Genomic DNA, 20,902 nt, shown 5'->3' on the forward strand with positions numbered 1-20,902 from the left:
CTACTTTCTTGTTTTGGATTTATATTTAAGTGTGTATGTATTATTTTTCACTGTAAACTTGTTGCACATCTCATTGAGACTGTGCCTCTGATTTAAAAGAGATACAATAAAAGTTCAGTTCAGTTCAGTTCAGATATTACAAGATCATAATTAAATACTATATTGATTTCGATCCAATTCGGCTCTAAGTCTCTGCAAAACCCTATATTAACATGTTTGGTACTACAATTATTGAGAAAATCTTTCCATAAAAAAAAAGATTGTTTTAAAAAAAATGTAAAGAAAACGCGATAGATAAAAATATAGTATTTCACTTCCAAAATCTAAGTACGTTTTTTGTATCATGATAGGGGGCGCTGTCTAGTTTCTTATTATCGATCGCCGTCTTTTTATTGACCTATCTACAGGCTAGGCCTCTATAGATTAGACAATAATGACATGACAAATGTAGGAAAATGGTTGCCATTTAGGTCTAATTCTATCCTTTCCAGTGTACATTTGTTTCTTTAAAATTGTCAATATGAGTAAGTATGCAATTTTCTTTTTTTTAATGTGAAAAAATTGATTGATTGAAGAAGGAGGACACAGCTGTTCCAGAAATACAAATTAAGTGTAGCGCCCCCAACGTTCATATCGTTTTATGGAGTAGCGATTCCGAAAACATATTGTATACAAACCACACGAGGTACCCGGAAGCGATCAAGCATAAAACGACTGTATTTTAATAGCCAATAAAAACAAATAAAAACCGCGAAAGCCAGAAAAATAATGAATATTCATTAGAACAACCCTGGATGAAGGTGAAAAAGATGTTGATGTCGTTTTATCACGTGGATTTTCAGAGGGAATCTAACTGAAAGTTAACCAACATTGTATACCCAACGCCAGTTTTTTTCTCAAGTGATACATTTAAAAAGTAGGTATAAATGTTTTTTTCCATATCAGTTTAAAAATAATTTTTTCTGTTGAATTCTTTGATTTAGTTGGATACTTTAGTTATCCTTGAATGTTTTAACAAGGTTCGTATCCATATTGCCTGGCTGGATTTTTTCCTATGCTAGCTAGGCCCAGGCCCCTTGCGTGGTTAAAACCAGCTGTGTAAGACTAATGGCTGTGTATTTTTAACAGGTAAACATGTCTATTCTGGGGCCTGAGTGACAGTTTACAGCTGTTTCTAGTAGGCTAGCCTGGTCCTAATTAATAATGAGGCCTAGCCTAGGACCTAGCTAGGCCTAAGATATTTAAAAAATCATATTGGGAGGGGAGTTACACTACAGTAGGTCAGGCTACATGCCTATACTATATATAAAATATAGGCTACATCATCAGCAGGTTAAAGGCCTAGCAGCCTACCTAAACCTTCTTAGTCAAAGATAATTGTTCTCGGGGGTGTAATATATTAATAGAAAGAAGCTATAGAGTACTGTGACATTAGATATTTAATTATAACAAATGTATATTTCTTTCATATTTGTATTGTATATTTATTATTAATACAGTATTTTGATATGCAATCAAAATCTGAATCAGTAAATTACATCAATTTCCGTTATCAATCAATTAATATATTAAAACCACATTAATATAAAATAACATTCAAAAAATTCAATTACAATTCATATACCATTTGTTAATGTATTTCCAAAACCATTGTTCTAGCAATAAAAAAAAACCACTACCATTCATACAGTATACTGTACATAATATACAATACTGTAACAATTAATTACAACAAATGTATATTTCTTTCATATTTGTATTGTATATTTATTTATTCTTATTTTGATATGCAATCAAAATCTGAATCAGTAAATAACATCAATTTCCGTTATCAAATCAATTTCTTAAAACCAAATTAAAATAAAAATAACTTCCAAAAAATTAAATTACAATTCATATACCATTTGTTAATATTTCCAAAATCATTGTTCTGGCAATAACAAAAAAACCACTACCATTCATAATATGTACAATACTGTAACAATTAAGTGAGTGAGAAATAGCAAACTATTCCTCAACTTTTCTGCACTTGGGCCTAGTCACCTCATGCTGGATATCGGGTGAAATAAAAGTCAGATGTGACTTCATGATTGACATAAGCTGGTCAAGGTTGCTCTTTAATCCATATACCGCCCTTTTCCGGCGATTAAATTCTGAGTGGATTAATTCGCCGCCTTGCTCAGCTAAGAGTCCAACTCCTACTCTCCATTCTCTCATGAACGGTATTGTGTGGTGCTCCAACATGTGCAATTTTGGTTGAATCACATTTGGAGCGATGCGTCTGTATTCTTTGGAGAACAGTTGTATGTGGGTTTCTGTTTTGTGAAAAAAATTTTAATATTTTATTTGAAAGATGTATTGTCTTTTGAAATGACAAAAAATCATGAATTAAATTTTAATGTAACAAGAAAGTTTATAAATGAGAATTTAAATTATACAGATGTTTGAAGAAATTAATCACACATTAAGAATAAATAAAACCAGACAAAATTCACATAATTTGGTCATCAGTTTTTGCTTACCATATTGATCTATTTCTGAATCAGTGATGCGCCTCGTATGGTTTATGCATTCATGGACATTAGTAAAGGTTTTGAATACAGGTGTAAATGATTCCTGTATCTTGTGCAATTTTGTTTCAAGCAGTTGCTTACAGTTTGTAGGACAGTGATGTATCTGTTGCTTTAAAGTCATTGAGACACCATCCATGAGCTTTTCTATGATGTTGAACTAAAAATAAAATATATAGTTTAAAATAAAACGTTTACAGTATGGCGAGAGTCAATCGCAAATAATTCTTAATTTTATTACTTATTTTGCTGTGTAAAAATTAACGAACTTCACATTTTAGAAATTTTAGTTACTCACTTTGCATGCTCTGTATACATGGTTTCCCACAAAACTCTTTCCGTGGTACTGCTGTCGAGGAATTTTATTCTTCCTCAACACCTCGTCCATTTTTGTACATAGAGGTCCAGTTCCAAATTTTATCTCTTGGTTCATAGTGCTTCGCTATATAAAATATAAAAGAAATATAGCATTAATTTTTATAGTATTGTATATTTTAGACATAATTTTAAATTTTAAAGGTGTATACTGTAGTACTGACCAAGTCTTTGACCTCTTGTTCTTTCAGATTTATTCTGTGGCCAGTCTCTGCAATCTCTGCAATCTTGTTATGCTGTTTTGTCACAAGTGACACTGAGAGCTCGTTTCTTAAATCCTCAAGATTCTCTTCTAAAGACTGGATTTTAATCATTGTAGCATTTCGATGCGCTGCAGCTTCTGATATGCTTTTCTCAAAGTCTGCTAGATGATCACCTGAGATTAAACAATATTGGTCAATCAAATAAATTTCAATCTGCATCAAAAATGAGCATCAAAATTAGTATATTTAAAAAATGTTAATGATAATATGGATAATTCATAGAAAAATAAGTTTCAGCCAAAGGTTTGTTTATTATGCATAAAAACAGGATAAACAATTTCGAAATTTACTGAATTCTATGCTGAAAGGGACCATGTATATTTTAAAAGCAACTTCACCAATTGAGTTTATTTAATGTCAATGTAAAGTTAAAACAACATTTGAAGTTACCAGTCAAGATGTCACCATCCTGTCGCATGTTAAAAATTATAACATCAAGATTGTGCACGTCTTTTTCCAGCATATCATAGAGTTTCTTAAACAACCCAAGAGAAATGTGTAATGCTGGTATTGACACCTGGAAAAATAGTTGAGGAAATATTTAATAAAGAGGTATATTTATAAATTACTGTAACAATTGTTTGTTTTGACAGTTATTTTATACTAACATTGTTATTTAATATGGAAGTACAAACACACATTTCATTGTTTGGAGTGTGTATTAAACTTTCTAAATTGAGATTTTAATTAATTTTGAATTTAACCTAACATAAACACTGGGGACCTGTGCTGTTATGATTATTTACCTACCCTGTTTAATTCGATGTGTACCAGGTATGGCCTAACAACGCTGTGCGATATTGTTTTGCTTTTTTTTTTGTCACTCCCATGGTCTACAAAAGACTTGTAGTCACGATTGTAGGTCTTGAGACATCTACAGGCTTGAGGAACATTGTTGGTTCTAATGTCATCTTGATTACAAAAACAATAGATGCAACTGTACTTTCCTTTAAAAAAATCAATTTTTAAATCTACATAATATATATAGTACTTCAGTTTTGTGTAACAAATGCCAAACAATGAGAGCTAATAGCCAAAATATAAAAAAAAAATTGTATTGAAACTGGAAATTGTACTTACCATTTGGGCCAACAAGTCCATATACCTTTGACAAAAAATCATAATCCCCAAAAAAGAATAGGCGGATATTGTGAGTTCTGTAAAATGAGAAGTTATTTTCATTCAATTACCATGAATTCTAATTAATTACATTAATCATAATTAAAGATATACAAATTATGTAACATTTTCAAATTAAGTTGCATATTATAATTATGTAGCTCTGCTATATACTTAAGTCAGTGTTACTCATTCCAATATTATACTACTGTATTTAATATTACTTTTTGGTCTTTGGTGAGGTCCACTGGTTTCCATCTAAATCCATGACTTCATCAAGAACCAGTTTCAAGCCTTTTTCGACATTAACTATAAAATCTGGTGCTTGGAATGCCAAAATGACAATAATATTGTGCAGTGCATTGGGTTTAGGTAAACTGCAAATTTGAACTTCAAATTTAGTGGTATCACCACCCTTGTCTCCTCCAAACTTGAGAAATATGTCTCCATCTTTGAAGAAGTTCAATTCATCAGACCTACAAAATTTAAAATTGCTTGTTACAAAATTAAATATAATTTAAGTCTTCCCTGACTAGATTTGTAATTATTTTATTCTTATATTTATACCACATGCAATCTATTATAGTATATATAATTTGTGCCAATAATACAGTACTGATGTATGAAATAGGTTTGTTTAAAAATAACAACAAAAAATGTTACATACATATCATATTTGTTTAGGTAGTCATAGATTAGTTCTTTGATTTTGGTTAGTCGGACTACTGCAACCTCTTCCAAAACAAGACCTCCTATAGATGTGGCTCCATCTCGTTTGACAAACATGTATTCCATAGAATCTACTATGTGATCACCGATAATCTGTTCTTGGCAAATGCGCATTTGCCTTTCAGAAGCCAAAACTCCTGGGCAAAATCTATATTAAAAAAAAAAATGTATATACAGTACTGATTAATTATAGTTTTTATAGTTTTCTATAGTATTCTAAATTCAATTAAAAAAAAAGTAAACTGTTGACTGAATAATAGTAAACAGTGGCTGTGTGGCCCGACGGAGGTCCACATACCCGACACGAAAAGCAATAATAAAATAAATTACCTCCGCAGTGCTCGTTGCTGGCTCCAATTTATGCGGCAGGCATTCATGATTGCCAAACATCTTTGGGGGTCCATTTTCTCTTCAGTACTGGTAACACTAACAGTTGTTGTGCACTCTGATTGTTTAACAATGTTGATTGGCTGAATTTGATCAAATAAAATATTTGTATGATTTATCAAATAATAATGTATAATGAGTGAATCAAGAGTGTAGGCCTACATTATGATAAATTTAAATTAATTGTAATGGGTTAAAAAACTCACCCGTCCTCGAGTCATAAGTGACACTTTCTTATTATTCATAAGGTCTTTCCGTACTATGTTGTGTGCCATGCTTTTCAATTCTTTTGGCCAAACCTCATTTGTTTGGGCAGTACATGTAATTTCTTCAACTGCACTTAAAATTTTGGTGAATGCCTGTTCTTTAAACGTTTTGCAAACATGATTGGGGGTTTCTGACCAAACTAATTGAATTTTACATTGTTTGCATTGCAAAGGGACTCGTTTAAGCGATTGTTCTACAATAAGTGGAACTGGTTTGAGATCTTTGTTACTGACAATTTGGCTGCAGTTAAAACAATCAATTGATTCTCGTCCTACTGCCTTAAACAATTTGTTTATGCAAAATGTACAAAAAAAATGTTGACAAGGCGTCTGCTGGCTGTCAATTGACAACAAATTATTGCATATCTGACATTCATACACTTGATTATCGTAATTTTCAAAAATTTTAAATTGAGGATTTAGTAGCAAGTGCTCATGAGTGGGAATAAAACTGCCAGTAGTATTGCTTCTGTTTTCGGGAAACTTGCATTTCTTCAGCCTTCGACCAGGTCTTGATTGTTGACTGAATAAGTAGCAGGCTAAGCATTTGTCTCCATGGTCTTTGAAATTAAATGGTGTTATGTTGTGTCCACCAAGTGCGCTAACGTGACAGCTTCCACATAGCCACTTAAGATTTGGATCCAAATTATATTCATAAGTGTACTTTACATCTTTTATTTTAAATTTTTTTCCGCAACAGTAGCAAAGGGAACTCAATGCCCTTTCGTGAAACTCCATTACTGTATATGAAATAAAATATAAAAAATTTTAAATAAAAATAGCTCCGCAGCTTATCTGTGAAATATATTTGTAATTGTATGTGTAATTTTTATAAAGGCCTATAATAGTAGTATAGTTACAGTAATGACTGTCACTCAGTCACACCAGCTAGCCTAAAAATGCACCAGAAAAGCAATAATTATTATTATAAACACATGCCATTAATTATTTGATAACAGTTATAATGATTAAATTTAGGATTAGGATAATTAAAGGTTTTACTACTACGAATTTTCTATGTTTGGGCCTAGCTTCATCCTAGGCCCACATTACTGTCAAGTTTATCGCCGGCTTCAACGCACTTTCTAAGCCTATCGCCAAACAGTTTTCTCGCCGATAACAATAACAACGTATAAAGGGGTTGCAAAATATGCGAGTTTTACTAAAAACTGAACCAGGCTATATTAACATAACTTGTATTATTTTATTTATATAATAATGATGGCCTATATTCTAGTTCGTTCTTTTTCTAAAAAAATGAATTATATCCAAAAAATAAGTTAGGAATACAATGATATTTTCTACTTACGATTGTTTACTATTTCATTACACAGTTTCTATCGACTTCCTGGTTTATGTGTGGGAGATTATTTCAGTAAAATGGACAATATCGTCGTTTATTTATTAATTTATATTAAAGAAACAATAAAATATTGATTTTTTAATTGAACATAAACTTTTTTAATCGTTTGGTTTTATATAAAATGTGTTTTCTACATAAAAACTAACGGTAGCAAAATTTAATTTGGCGTTCGCGAAATAATGGTTTGTGTACAAAATTCATAAGTTCGCGCGGATCGGAGAGCGTCGTCTGCTAACACTGAGGGCGCTTTACTTTTTCTGATATCTTAACACTAGTTGAAACAGCTGTGAGGACGACTCTATCGACCGACGACGGCCGGAGAGCCCTACTGAACTAGTGAAGGTTAAGGTTAGGCCTAGCTCTAGAAGCATTTTTTTTTTTCATGATAAAAGTTTCTAAATTTCGAAGAAAACATGGAGTCAAGTATATTATTAAGAAGACAAACTGTGAAATAATAGTATTTTTATTATTCTAGCTAGGCCAAGTTACTGACAGGTATATACTATTTATAGGCCAGCCTGTCAGTGTTATTAAATTAAAAAGTTAAAATTCTCTCTTTCGTTTTTGTATGTAGGTTGGGGACGCCTATACCAACGGTTCATTTGTGTATGCATCATATCAATTTTACTGTGCTTTTTCATCGTTTACCAGCTACAACCTAATCCGTCAGCAAACAGGTATTCTACAGTAAATTTATTTTATCCAAGTCATGTCGTGTAAGTAAAGTGCCATTTTTGAAGATATTGAAGTTTTAAATTCTTTCTGATTTCTCTTTATTTTAGCAGTAACAAAGGAGAAGTGGATTCGTTACTTATACGTGAAATAGAGTACGACAGACCTCCGAAAGAAGACGTAAAAGAATACGATAGACCACCGAAAGAAGATGTCGCAGAATATGATAGACCTCCGAAAGAAGACGTCGTAGAATACGATAAACCACCGAAAGAAGATGTCGTGGAACACGATAAACCACCGAAAGAGGACGTCAATATCACCAGTAATCGGTCCAATCGAGAAAAACCCATTAAAAATAAACCAGAGCTTCTAAGACCTCAACAGTTTGGGAAAATGGTTCACTTTGCTACCAACGATTCAATGTTTGATTTCAGGACAAAAATAGATTTTAAACCAACAGTAAGAAAGTTTTTAGTTGATAAACAAAACATACAAAAATCATTATGACCAGTAGTAATATGTTTAATATTTTTTCCCCCAGACTTGTCCAAATTCCATCCAGAAAAAACTGCAACAAAGTAAATGGGCATCAGAGATGTTCCTGCCAAATATCACCATGGCGATGCATGAGGGCGCCATGTCTGAAGAGGAGTATAATCGACTGCATGCGTTCGGTATGCCGTTTGGGCTTAGCTTCCGAGATGACTTATTATACTCAGGTAAATGATGACAAATAGGAGATATATTGTATATTAATATAAAGGCAAATTACTGACAAAAATGACAATGCTGTCGGTATCAGTGGCTGGATCTCAATGTAGATACAAAATAAAATAAGCAAAAAGCTAAATCAAAACGATAAAGTAAATGAGCCAGAAAAATTAGCGTTTATATATTTATATATAAATATAAATCCAAAGGCAAATTACTGAAAAAAATGACAATGCTGTGGGTATCAGATATATATATATGTATATAAATATATAAACGTATCATATCTAAACGTATCAGGCACAGAAACAATTCTAAACCTCCCAGTGATATACTGAAATTTAACTAATTCATTTGAAACGATAAGATGAAGAAATCTGTGAGAATGAGAAAAATCGCCCCAACCGAGACTATATTTATATATGATACTTACTGTATGCTCAAAATGAGGGTGATTTTCCTTTGTAGAAAAGCCTATTTGACCGTGATTGGTTGGTTTCATCTTCCGATCATCTGTAAATTATTAAATGAAAACATTTAACTGTGCTCCATTCCTTAGTTCTAATATGGGTCCAAGATATAAATAGAATCTGGGACAGATGGTGTCAATCCAAGATTTTTTCTACAGTATTTTAAAAAGCTTTTTCTTCTGCAGATTTACAAGCAATCCTATCAAAGCTACCTCGTGTGGACAGTATATTAGACTTTTCTGGTAAAGAGAGACCATCATGCCTCAGCTGTGCCGTTGTAGGGAATGGCGGCATTCTGAACGGATCTAAGCTTGGCAAAGAAATAGACGAACATGATCTTGTCTTCCGGTAATTTTATATTCCTCATATAATATTTGTAAAAATACTATTGTTGTTTTATAATGTATGTTTACTATACAAATGAACCAATTTATATGTGTTTTCTGAATAGTGGTTGGCCAAACTTTATGTGACAAAAAAATGGACATAATGATGTCAAATCACTGCCATATTTGAGCAAATTACTACCATATTTGGGCACATTTGTCAAAGTAGTTTCATAGTGTAGACAGAGCTTTAAAACATAATATTGTCCTTGTGTTCTTTTTACAGGAATATTTCCCTTTTATACAGTAGCTGTCCCTGAATAGGAGGTTCCTCTGAATATGGTTGACCCCTAAATAGGGGTGTCACCTAAATATTACAAAGTTAGAACTGCTATTGCTAATAGGTCACTAAATCTCTGTCTACACTATCAAACTAGTTTGATAAAAAAAGTTTGATGTGACCAAATATGGTAGTGATATGCCCAAATATGGTAGTGATGTGCCCAAATACGGTAGTGATATGACATCATCATGTCCATATATGGGCACATCACATGTTTTGTCGTATAAAGTTTGATAGTGTAGAGCTTAAGATTACCATTTTTTATTTTCGTCGTTTTAAGGGTGAACCACGCCATCCGCAGGGGATTTGAGGAAGATGTCGGAACAAAGACAACACATTATGTAATGATGGACAGATCATTAGCCCACACCAGTAAAGAAGATGTCCCACGAGATAAGGTAGGTATCTATCTTCAATGGCAGCTATCAAAACCATTATGAATATTCTCACAATTTTTGAATGGCTATAAAATTGTTTTAATGACCAGTTATAGGCATCTTGTGAAATACAAAACATGAATAAAATAGTTCAATATAGGATTACATAATAATATGTTTTTGTTTTTAAGGGAATCAAATACGTCTTTTTACCGTGCCGAAGGAAAGACTATAACTATATTAACACTGTTATTGGACCACCGGACCCAAAACGACAACTGGTTGCAGATGCCAAAGATTTGAGAATTCTCCACCCTGATTTTGTTCGTTACATCCATAGAGTGTAAGTAGGCTACAAGAGGAGGACGAAATGCTACATCTCTCTTTTTTTTATAATTTTATTAATTATTATAAAACATATAATTTTATTTTTTGCTTAATTTTTAACTTGAGATTGGCAATGGTGTTCACTTTTCGTTAAATATCGTTTATTTCAATATTTTTTCATAATAATTCTAAGAAGTTTCAACTTAAAAAATAAAAATGATACAATTTAATTCAAGAATAGCCAAATTGTCAGAGGAGAGGCTTGCTATATTGATATTTTTTTGTCCTCTAGTTGGATGAAAGTGCGTGCCTTTCGACCAACGACCGGTGGCATGATGTTTATGTCGGCACTGCATGCTGGATGCGATTCGCTGGACGTATACGGTATGGGATACACTAGACAGTACTCGGATCATTACTACGACTTGACCTACATTCCATTTAAGGCATTCCTTGGTAGCCATGACTACAGACGAGAGATTAAACTTATGAAAATGTTAGATGATGATGGTATAATTAATTGGTATAAGCGAGACGTCAAGGAGTTTTTGTAAGAACACCAATGGCGTACTACTGGTACCGTACTACTGGTGCTGTACCACTGGTACCTTATCACTGGTACTGTACCACTGGTGCCAAACAACTGTTACTGTACCACTGGTGCCGAACAACTGGTGCCATACCACTGGTGCCATACCACTGGTGCCATACCACTGGTGTCTTACCACTGGTGCCGTACAACTGTTACCGTACCACTGGTACCGCACCACTGGTGTCTTACCACTGTTACCGTACCACTGGTGCTAGTAAAGCTATTTTTATCACATCTGCACAACTCCCCATGACAATTACCCTTTGTCTAGGTGTTATGGTTCGATTCATGGTTAGGGTAGGTTTTAGTGGGTTCTTGTACTAAAGGTTTTTGCAGTAGAAAAGTTCTCCTTGCATAGTAATTGTCTGGGGTAGTCTTTTTAATAATTTTCTATATTTTATAACCTTTTTTTTTAATTATGCAACACATTTTAGTTTAATGTTTTGTACTTAATGAATTTAAATGGCAATAACAAACCTGTGCCCATCCTGATAGAGTGATATAATGATGTGTACAGCAACATTTTATGGAAATAACTGCAAAAATAGTAGAATTGTAGTAATAACATGTACTTAAGTCACAAAGTTTGTGGGTCTTTAAGGAAATACTGACAATTTGTCGGCAATTTTTTTTTTGCGTCGCAAAACATAGCTGGAAATTTGAATATGCATAAATCAAAGCTTTTGATTGGCTGTGAATAATAACCTATAGTATAGTTCTAGTCTTCTATATAAATTCAGAGAAATTGTTGACCATACCTTGACATTTACTTGTATGTAAAAATCATTGATGTAAACTATATATTTAGAGTACAAAGTAAAATTCATCAATGAAAATATTTATTTTATTATATCGTAATAAAACTCTGAAAATTATTTGGTTGATGTTTGATTTTTTAAATATTTTACTAACCACCCACCTGCTTTATTTAAATGACTTTGGATGTTTAAAAATGTTTAAAAATCATTTTGTTTTATCAGAGACAAAACAAACAAAAATCTAAAATACAGTTAGATTTGTTAATTGTATAAAGCTCTGTCTACACTAGGGAGGTTTCGCAACCTTACGAATACGATAACGTGTGCGTGACGTATCCGTTTTCGTTATCGTATTCGTAAGATTGCGAAACCTCCCTATTTTTTTATGGCTTACGAATACGATAACGTGTGCGTGACGTATCCGTTTTCGTTATCGTATTCGTAAGATTGCGAAACCTCCCTATTTTTTTATGGCTTACGAATACGATAACGTGTGCGTGACGTATCCGTTTTCGTTATCGTATTCGTAAGATTGCGAAACCTCCCTATTTTTTTATGGCTTACGAATACGATAACGTGTGCGTGACGTATCCGTTTTCGTTATCGTATTCGTAAGATTGCGAAACCTCCCTATTTTTTTATGGCTTACGAATACGATAACGTGTGCGTGACGTATCCGTTTTCGTTATCGTATTCGTAAGATTGCGAAACCTCCCTATTTTTTTATGGCTTACGAATACGATAACGTGTGCGTGACGTATCCGTTTTCGTTATCGTATTCGTAAGATTGCGAAACCTCCCTATTTTTTTATGGCTTACGAATACGATAACGTGTGCGTGACGTATCCGTTTTCGTTATCGTATTCGTAAGATTGCGAAACCTCCCTATTTTTTTATGGCTTACGAATACGATAACGTGTGCGTGACGTATCCGTTTTCGTTATCGTATTCGTAAGATTGCGAAACCTCCCTATTTTTTTATGGCTTACGAATACGATAACGTGTGTGTGACGTATCCGTTTTCGTTATCGTATTCGTAAGATTGCGAAACCTCCCTATTTTTTTATGGCTTACGAATACGATAACGTGTGTGTGACGTATCCGTTTTCGTTATCGTATTCGTAAGATTGCGAAACCTCCCTATTTTTTTATGGCTTACGAAAACGAATACGTGTGCGTGACGTATCCGTTTTCGTTATCGTATTCGTAAGATTATGAAACCTCTCTAATATCAAACTAGTTTGACGAAAAGTGTGATGTGCTCAAATATGGTAGTGATATGCCCAAATATGGTTTTTATATGATCTTCATACATTTATTCAATATTCAACAGTTTACATAGTTTATGGATACACAGAAGCTTGTCTTTGTAGTCATAAGCATAAACATAAAACATATACGGATGCATTACATTAACAAAAAAATGACATTTTGAGACAGAAAAAGAAAAAAACAAAGTGAGATTAAGCAATGATGACATCATCATGTCCATACATGGGCACATCACATTTTTGTCACATACAGTTTGATAGTGTAGATAGAGCTACTGAATCGCTGCTTACATTTATATTTTTATGTAATATTCATAGTTATTCACATAATACTGTAGAAATAAAAAAAAAACAATTCTTCCATAATAACCAGTTTCAGTTCGTTTGTGCGGCGTAGATCAATTTATTTAATATACGGTCAGATCTACTGAATCTCTGCTTACATTGTTATGTAATATTCATAGTTATTGACATAATAGAAATAAAAAAGCAAAACAAAATATTTCAGTACATAAAAAAATAAAAACAATAACTAATCAATTGTTTTTCAGTCTCAGTTTTGTTTATGCGACAGCATAATTTATTTAATAAACAATAGGCCTATATACAATAATGAATAATAATAATAAAAATAATGTGCTACATTGTGTGCGCATGAACCGTTAGTACAGTTAACTGAATGCTCACTATTAAATTGATATTGATTGTTATCGATGGTTGTGGTGTTAGCACAGACAAGTCTGCGGTGAGCTCAAGGTGCTGTCTCCTCGTCTCGAATACGTTTATCATCTCAAATATGAGTAAGTTGTGTATCCTTATTCATTATTTTCATTTCATTAAATATTATTTTCTTAAAAGTACCGTAAATCTTCTAATTGTAACCCTGTGTTATTATTCTTTGATTGTTTTTTAGGTTTAGAAGAGGGGTTACTATTAGAGTAGTGGGTTATTATTACTAATCTTAAATTAGGCACCTAAAAATAGTAACCCATTACACCCACTAAGCACCCCCACCCCCAACTTTTCCGGTGAGCAACTCATAGCAATAAATAATAAAACCGTACGAATAAACAAATTTGGTTGAACTCTAACTATATTTTATAAACTCGAAAAGACTCAATCTTCCCCCACTCCCTAGATCAACATGCATTATCTCCTTATTTTCAAAATACGGCTGCATCATAAACGACCAAACATTTTGTCAATAGTTTTTGTGACTCTAATAGTAACCTAAGAATGTTATTGATATAATTACGTTATGAATAAGTTTAATATTGCTACATACCAATTATGTTCAGAGACTGAAATAACAAAAAATAATTAAATGCATCGATAGAATCGATAAGCTTACATTAATATTTCCTCAAATATTTGCTTATCAATGCCCTTAGGCTATATAACTATTAAAATTCATTTCTTTATTATCTAGAGCGTCTCTATCAACGCTTACTCAGGTGTTCTGTTCTGGCAGTATTGATTTTATTGTTTTCATATACGTTCTATCGTTTGCAATACAGGTAATCAACTTATTTTGGTCTCCTTTATTTCCTTCTTTTCTGTAATTTATTTCTTTATTTATTTATTCTTTATACTGGGTAGAGCATGTTCGGTCTAAGACTGTTAGTCTCCCAGAGGGCCCAGTGTATAATATGATGAGTTTGTGATAGTGGCTGTGTATACTAGTACACTGGGGTAACCCCCAACTCGTCTCTATATGATAATATGTACTAGGTTCTTTAAAGTGCACATGAGCCAGATATGTACACTGGTCCTTATCCGAGAAGACTCCTTCTACCACCAGAACCATGGAGCGCGAGTGAGCATCTACTATGTCGACATAAATATGAATAGGTCGACTTGATACGATAAATGACAAGTCACCCGTGGATGGCACTTAGACGCTTCCGTACTTAGCCCTTTCAAATTTTAGAGTATTTATTAATTCATTTTCTTTATTTCGGATAGTACATCCAAAATTATACAAAACATACATAAAAAACAAAAAGAGAAACAATTTCAGCAGGAAATTAACAATATAAGCAACTTCCACAAAACCAACCTACAACATCCAAAAATACCAATATATATATAATTAGTATTTATTATGTAAAGATACCTATAAGTAATATATATAATATATAATAGTGCGATATATATATGTTTTACAGACAAACACGTGAAGACGAGAAAACGGATAAAAAGCCACACCCTGTGGTGGTACCAACAGTCAAGGTACATAAAAAGCAGTTAGTTCTAAGGTTTGGAAAAATGAGACATTTTGGATCCAGAGGTCGTGAGTTTGACTTTAGGCTTAAAGTAGATTTTAAGCCGTCGGTAAGTTTTAATGTTAGCACAAAGATCTTTTGTTTAAAGAATTTGCTTTAGTGTTTAAAGTATCAAACTTTTGAGACGTTTGACAAAAGAAGTGTGATGTGACCAAATATGGTAGTGATGTGCACAAATGTGGTAGTGATATATGACATTATCATGTCCATCACATTTTTTTTTTTGTCGTCACAAAGTTTTGTTTTGTTTCAGAATTGTTCAATTTCCATTCAGAACAAGTTACAGAGAAGTAAATGGGCATCAAAGATGTACCTACCAAATATCACCATGGTGATGCACGAAGGCGCGATGTCAAACGACGAGTATCGCAGACTACATGCGTTCGGTATGCCTTATGGTCTAAGCTTTCGCGATGACTTGGTATACACAGGTGAGAAGAAACATCGTGTCGGTTTATTGCGAGCCACTTGATAACTTATTGTTAATGCTGGCCTCTCATTCAGTGCCAATGTAAATACATACAGTTTACAATTATTATACTTTGTAGGCCTACTAGTTGTACAATATTCCTTCTTCGTTTTTTCCTTTAAACTAACGAGGTCTACCGAAACAACTGGCCTACATAATTATTCCCATCATAATGTATAATTGTGAATCATTGTCGACCACAGTGAGTGCAGTGGTGTGGTTCAATGCATACATTAAGATTGTAATGAAATATGTTTAAGCTCTTTTCACACTAAAAGAAGGTGGGACGACTAATTATCAAGGCCAATGGATAATATCTTAGCTCGTGTTCACACTTATTCGGAAGTGAATGTCACGAGAAGCAGCCCAGTGAAAGAATTGGTTTAATCGATTGAACTTTCCTCATGGTGTGAACACGCATTGAGACAGTATTACGTTATTACTGTTAGATTTACAAGCAATCCTATCAAAGCTACCTCGTGTGGACAGTATATTAGACTTTTCTGGTAAAGAGAGACCATCATGCCTCAGCTGTGCCGTTGTAGGGAATGGCGGCATTCTGAACGGATCTAAGCTTGGCAAAGAAATAGACGAACATGATCTTGTATTTCGGTAATATAGTTATTATTAAATCAATTTTACTTTATTTATTATTTGGCAAAGTTATGTTTAATGTAATGTTAGAGGACGTCCAGAAGAAATGTTGGATGTAGTTTTGTTCCCACTATATCCCAATACAGTATTTGACGTAAGCGCAACGTTAGTCATTTGACCAATCATGGGCGGCGGCGGATAAGCCGTCGATTGTGATTGGTCACTTCCGTGGAACTTACGTCATTACATTGAAGAAACCAAGCTTAAATTAGTAGTACGGTAGTAGTAGTATTCTAGGTGTTATTGATGTTTTTCTGTTTTAGTGTGAATCACGCGATTCGAAGGGGATTTGAGGAAGATGTGGGTACGAGAACTACTCATTACGTAATGATGGACAGATCACTAGAACACACAAGTAAAGAAGATGTTCCGCGAGATCAGGTAATTTAATAACATTTGGTAGTTATTTCACAGAAAATCCCTTCCTTTTGGACACCCCCACCCCAATACAATAGCAATATTAACATAATTATACAAAATGTTTTTAGTTTATTATTTTTTCGTGGTTAAAAAAACCCGTACTAATGATGACCTATTCAAAATAACAATTTTATAGGGGATTATATATGTGTTTTTACCGTGCAGAAGATTAGACTACGACTATATAGAAGCTGCTATTGGACCGCCTAACCCTAATATGAAATTAGTTACTAGTGCCAACAATATGAGAATACTGCATCCGGATTTTGTTCGTTACGTCAACAAAGTGTAAGTTAGTTGCAATAAAGCTTGGTTCCCACTAGGATGCAACTATAATTTGAAACAATCAAAAGCGATGGATTGTTCGACCTTGCGGCTTAAGGCCCATTCACACTAGGATGATAACGATCGACGATAAATAGACAAATATGCATTTTTCATACAGAACTATAGAACAATAATTTATGCTGTCTTTGATGTAAATAATATTTCCACACGTCCAATCAAATGACGTCATGATTAGTAAGAGCAATAATATCGGGACAATACAACAATCTTATTGTTTTTATTTTTCATGACGTCATTTGATTGGAATTTTAAAAATAATATTTTTATCAAAGACAGCATAAATTATTATCCTATAGTTCTAGAACGAAAAACTTTCTGATTTCTTTTGTTTTAGGTAAAAAAATGCATGCTTATATATTTATCGTCGATCCTTATCGTCCTAGTGTAAACGGGCCTTTACACCCTTGCGTGCGTTGTCGCTAGTGGGAAACAAGCTTTAAGAGAATTTTTGTTCTCTTAACGTTTTATTTTAAAGGTGTGCTTGACTTTAAGTGTTCCCCGCTACGAAATAATACTATCAAATAATAAATATATTTTATAAATAATGTTTGTTTAGTTGGATCCAAAGAAAACGTGCCTTTCGACCAACAACTGGAGGTATTATGTTCATGTCGGCGCTCCATAGTGGATGTGACTCTGTCAACGCGTATGGCATGGGATTCAATAAGCAGTACACTTCACATTATTACGATATCGAATACCGACCACATAAGTCAACTGCTAGTCACGACTTTGGACGAGAGATAGACATTCTGAAAATATTAGACAAAGAAGGCATAATTAATTGGTACAAGCGAGATGTTAAACAATTTTATTCATAAAAATGTCACTTTGAAGCAACTGGCTGAGAAGCAGAATTTCAGTATTTTATTTATTTATGTTCTTCCAATTAAAAAATTGTATAATAAATATGATTAAACATTCATAATTCTAAAATTGAGTTGGATCCAAAGAAATCGTGCCTTTTGAGCAACAACTGGAGGTTTTATGTTCATGTCGGCGCTTCGTTATTCATTTTATGCTAATTATTACTATATTTTATCCTACAAACGAAAGATATATAAATGACTAAAAATAATCAACTACTTATTATAATTGTAGTGACTAATGTTTACAGTCCGCGCTGATACCGAACGTCAGTACGACGCGTACGCGAACGATGCCAATGTGATTATCAATGCAATAGAGGGGGTAGTTGTGCTTTTTGTAAACACCAGCAGTCGATCGTGTTTTTTTATTCATATACACCCTAATTATTCATACTTCAAAGTTAGTGCTATACCATCTCCTCATATCATAAAAACGTCGCTACTTGCTTTTAAACAAATTCATTTTGTACAATAGTCCAATAATCATTTCTAAAATTATTACGATAGCATAAAAAAAGACAACTACCCCCTCTAATCTATTGGTAATCATAGTTTAATAGTTCCCGTCCGATTCGTAGACTATAATGTGAAACCACCAGGTCTAACAAGGTTATAATAGCATCCTCGACCCCTCTGTTACATTGATATGCAAATTGATTATTATCCATAAAATCACTACATTTAGACATTAGTTGATTTCTAACAATCTTTTCAAGAATCTTCATTAGAATAGATGTTAATGCCACTGGTCTGAAGTCGTTCATGATTTTTAGGGTTACACATTTTCGGAACATGTATCTCAGAGACCTTCCATAGATCAGGTACCACCCCCTTTTTTTAAGTGAACATTGGAAAAGCTGGGTTATTATTGGTGAAAGGCACATGATCTAATCTTTATAATAAAGATATGAAAACTGTTGTTATATCTTGGGGTTAGATGGTATTCCAGTAGGCCCGGTATTAAACCGTTATATTCAGATGCGTCTGGAATAATTTTTAAATAACATTTTTATGCTAATTTGTTGTTGAAAAATACATCTAACACCAAAAACTAATTCAATTTTTGGAAATCTGAAAGTTGCTACAGTAACTCAAAGTAACTGGTGATTGGTCAATTCAGAAAATCTTGGATTGGTCCATTATTATTAAACAATTTGTGTTAATAATTGTTATTCTACCTATTTCTGAATATATTCTATTTTAATTAAAATGACTGATTTTTTTTATTGATGTTGTAAAACAATAAATGGATATTTATTCTTAATTCATGCTAACAATTATGAAATTTACTCTACACACCTGCTGAATAATGAATCAGCCCACTTCTCTCGTTTGGCGAGGGGAAATGCTATTCCTCTCTGTTACATTGTTCCAATTTGAAAGTTTGTTGGGCCTAACTACCTAAGCTAGTATAGTCATAGCAGCAATAACAAATTACATATAGACGTTAACCAAATTTAGATGGCAATATATGATTGTGTAACTTTACTAAGGGATATGTATAATAATATTAGTTGGAATACAGTCAGTCCAGTTTTTGATAGTACAGTATTGTTTTTACAATAAAGCTAGGGAATCTAGAAAGCCCAGTCGATCGCTAAAAATATATAGCCCGCCCTCTATTATGAGAAAACTTGTTCATAATCTTTGCTGTGGATTGAAATAGGTACTGATATCAATAATCATTATTTTTACGTCGATATTTTGAAAAATTTCTAATCTTTATTAATTTTTAGTAATTAAAATATGATATTCTTTAACTAAATAATGGTTTAAACATTCAAAAGGTTTTAATTCTATAATTTAAACTTCAAACACCGTAAAACAAAATTTAAGAACCGAATAACAAACAAAATTCATCTTTTTATCCTAAATTTAGCACAGAGAGATTAATCAATTTACTCGTTTGATATTTAACGAATATATTAGTATAAAACCCCCAATAATAACCGTTTTAACCATGATGTGATGAGTCTCTGCTACTAACAATTTTATATCAGTTTTTGCTCAATTTTTCGAGAAACAAAATTAATATAATGTTTGTAAAAATTAAAAATATGGAACGCTTCACGATTTTGCGTGTCATCCTTGCGCAGGGGCCATGCTAATCTTCTCTGTATCGTTCCAATTTTAATATATGTACTGCCTAAGCGAGTACATTAATATTCGAAATAATAAAGTTTATATGTATACTGCCAAATTTCATATAACAATGTATATATGTCGATTTCAATTAACGCGATTCTACTGTGTAAAAAACACATCAAACGAATCGTTGTGAAATTCTCTACAGGCTTATCGCCTCATAAATTTAGTTTATAGTACATATGGCCATAATATTTATGATTTAATAATCATATAGGGATTTTTGTATCTATTATGTTGTTGGAAGATAATTTAAATAAGAATAGAATTAACAAAAGAAACTAAGCATTCAAAGCTTCTAACAATGCAGTAATTGACATTCCTTTGTTTGCATATTGGCCATTTTGGGTAAATACGGTAATAAATGTTCAATCATATTTAAGAACCTATACTTCATTAAAATCATTAATATATTAAAATATTAGTTGTGCTAGATTTTCAATTACTTAAATTTATTACACGCATCATAATATTAAAGTTGTAATCAAATTATTTTCGAAGAGAATCCCACCTCGAAAAGAAGCCCCACACAAGAGTCTTTAAAAAAGGAAGAATCAGTTAAGTAATAATAATATAATAATTTATTTGGAAGCTACTCTTTTGAAACAGTGGCACACTTCTTGAATGAAGGTGTGTCCAGAGTAAGTAAAATAAGTTAGAGAACAAAAAAATGATTTAACAATTATAGGCCTATTTCCAGTACAAGGAAACTTAAACTAAATTATGTACAAGATATAAAAAACTAACATTAACAAAAGTATTATTTTTTAAACAGTTTCACACTGCCTAC

At 32.8% G+C, this 20,902-nt stretch overlaps 3 protein-coding genes and 1 non-coding gene across 5 annotated transcripts; 2 read left to right on the forward strand and 2 right to left on the reverse strand.

Moving 5' to 3' along the window:
* The first annotated feature begins 366 nt into the window (after positions 1–366).
* Positions 367–11,719, forward strand: LOC140059151 (alpha-N-acetylgalactosaminide alpha-2,6-sialyltransferase 2-like). Its single transcript, XM_072104994.1, has 8 exons — positions 367–524; positions 7,647–7,749; positions 7,855–8,206; positions 8,289–8,466; positions 9,114–9,276; positions 9,878–9,995; positions 10,166–10,317; positions 10,594–11,719. Exons 1-8 carry the CDS (start codon positions 521–523, stop codon positions 10,853–10,855), a joined length of 1,332 nt encoding a protein of 443 aa, XP_071961095.1. The 5' UTR covers positions 367–520; the 3' UTR covers positions 10,856–11,719.
* LOC140059301 (uncharacterized) lies at positions 2,008–6,447 on the reverse strand. The gene is made up of 11 exons (XM_072105167.1): positions 5,650–6,447; positions 5,387–5,526; positions 4,995–5,204; positions 4,552–4,803; positions 4,289–4,365; positions 3,959–4,155; positions 3,599–3,725; positions 3,110–3,321; positions 2,869–3,012; positions 2,523–2,730; positions 2,008–2,315 (listed from the first exon to the last, which is right to left on the reverse strand). The coding sequence occupies exons 1-11, from the start codon at positions 6,445–6,447 to the stop codon at positions 2,008–2,010; spliced, it is 2,673 nt and encodes an 890-aa protein (XP_071961268.1).
* A 1,952-nt stretch (positions 11,720–13,671) lies between the features above and the next one.
* On the forward strand, positions 13,672–18,094 carry LOC140059028 (alpha-N-acetylgalactosaminide alpha-2,6-sialyltransferase 1-like). 2 transcript variants are annotated; one of them, XM_072104842.1, is made up of 8 exons: positions 13,672–13,722; positions 14,352–14,439; positions 15,091–15,268; positions 15,461–15,638; positions 16,126–16,288; positions 16,594–16,711; positions 16,887–17,038; positions 17,655–18,094. In XM_072104842.1, the coding sequence occupies exons 1-8, from the start codon at positions 13,719–13,721 to the stop codon at positions 17,917–17,919; spliced, it is 1,146 nt and encodes a 381-aa protein (XP_071960943.1). In that variant the 5' UTR covers positions 13,672–13,718; the 3' UTR covers positions 17,920–18,094. The 2 variants fall into 2 exon arrangements, with proteins under 2 accessions (XP_071960943.1, XP_071960944.1); XM_072104843.1 differs by having other exon boundaries at positions 15,091–15,256.
* A 1,924-nt stretch (positions 18,095–20,018) lies between these two features.
* Positions 20,019–20,125, reverse strand: LOC140059641 (U6 spliceosomal RNA). Its single transcript, XR_011847247.1, has one exon. It is a non-coding gene; the product is annotated as a U6 spliceosomal RNA (small nuclear RNA).
* Between the last annotated feature and the right edge of the window lie 777 nt (positions 20,126–20,902).

This window comes from Antedon mediterranea, chromosome 9, assembly GCF_964355755.1.
Source record: "Antedon mediterranea chromosome 9, ecAntMedi1.1, whole genome shotgun sequence".
Lineage (NCBI taxonomy): Eukaryota > Metazoa > Echinodermata > Crinoidea > Comatulida > Antedonidae > Antedon > Antedon mediterranea.